This window comes from Frankliniella occidentalis, unplaced genomic scaffold (genome assembly GCF_000697945.3).
Source record: "Frankliniella occidentalis isolate FOCC.00 unplaced genomic scaffold, Focc_3.1 Scaffold42, whole genome shotgun sequence".
NCBI classification, from domain to species: Eukaryota; Metazoa; Arthropoda; class Insecta; order Thysanoptera; family Thripidae; genus Frankliniella; species Frankliniella occidentalis.
Genome location: NW_026267172.1, coordinates 1,150,604 through 1,152,133, shown reverse-complemented (window position 1 = coordinate 1,152,133; position 1,530 = coordinate 1,150,604). Strand labels below are relative to the sequence as shown.

The following is a 1,530-nucleotide window of genomic DNA, read 5'->3' as shown; positions in this document are numbered from 1 at the left end:
GATCTAGAAGAGGGCGGGTGGTGGAAGCGGGGGTGTAGTGTGGCAGGTTTGTCCGGTAAATGATGATATCATGTAGCGCGGCTGCCTACGCCTCCTCCCCCACCCCCACCCCGCCACCGTCACCCTCTCATTGCACCTGCCCCACTTTGCGTTGGTGCCGGCGGGTTTTAATTCCCACCCGCGTGTGCCACCTTTACACCACTCGCCTTACCCCCACCCTCCTCTTCGCAACCCCCCTCTCGCCCGCTCCCCTTTCCTCCGAGCTCATTTGCTCTTTATACAGCCCGGCCCACACTCACACAGGCAAAATGGATGTTTGCAATAGTCACCTCCCCCCCATTCTCTCTCTCTCTGTCTTTCTCTCCGCCCCCTCTCTCTGACTGGTGCTGTTCATTTCTTCGAGTACTCTGGTCTCTTCTACTTTACTATAGCCGACTATAGCACTCGCAACCCTGACCGCTGACCGCGCAACTGCCTGGCTACTGCACAGAAATGCTGGAAAGTGGTCGATGAAACTTTTCAATTCTCTCTCAATCACCTAGCATATCAAACAAACGGTGCACATGAATAAGAATTTTCTAAAATAAAAATGGACTGTGGAGAGAGTGAGGGGTTGGGGGAGAGGGGGTCAAGTGCATTTGCTCTGCCAGCTAGGCGGCAGGTTTCACCATTTCCACATAAAAAGTAAAACAGCCCCGGCTAATCGACATTGCAGCCGTTCAAACGAGCTGCTGTCGCATTGCTCCTCTCCTCTGCTTTTGTGACAGAAGCTCTATACATGAAAACAGCTCAACAACAGCGACGGCCAGTCGATTAGCGGTTTGGTCAGATTGTTTCCAATGCATGTAACCCTGTTCATTCCCTGTCGTGAAAAAAAAATCAACAACTCCCCCTTGCGTTACCCACAAAAACACCTATTTGGACGTACTTTGATACTTTCACGATCATGCCTTTGTGTGCGTGTGTTATGTTTTCAAGGGAGGCTGTTCTAAAATGGATGTGAGAGAAGGTAATGGTTCTGGGAAAGCTATATAAAAACAACTATAAACAGTCTGTTTAGCTTAGTCATTTGACTCAAACTCAAAATTTGCTGTTTGTAGGGCATTCAAGAAGGGCCTCATTTGGTCCAAAAATGTCTGTGATAGGAGTTAAAATGTATATTGTTAGAGATTGTAACAAAATAATCAGTCGTATTCCAGACACAGATGAAGATTATCCAGGCCCAGTTTGGTTTTTAATAATCTATCAATATCAGTGCCCCATGGAGGGAACACATGAATTATTAAAATATTCGGTCCGGTCAAGGAGCATTTTAAATGGGGTCTAGAATACATCTGATCATTTTGTTACAATCTACCTAAACAGAAAATTCCGTTGTGTTATGCAACAAAAACTTGCACTTTACGCTTTACATGAAGTTTGGGCCTTCTGACCGGACCGTGGTTTTGCAAAATAGCATTTCCACCCTAAAGTAGCCTCTCCCCTTAATTCGTTCCGGAAGGTCCCCATCGGGGCGCAGGAGCGGCGAGT

General features: G+C 47.2%; 1 protein-coding gene across 1 annotated transcript in view; it reads left to right on the top strand.

The window, feature by feature from the left end:
• LOC113217502 (uncharacterized) overlaps window positions 1-1,327 on the top strand; it is a 16,867-nt gene extending 15,540 nt beyond the window's left edge. Inside the window, exon 4 of the mRNA XM_026437425.2 lies at window positions 1,101-1,327. Within this exon, the coding sequence (XP_026293210.2) occupies window positions 1,101-1,327 (227 nt within the window). The remainder of the gene's footprint in view (window positions 1-1,100) is intronic.
• Window positions 1,328-1,530: the final 203 nt, after the last annotated feature.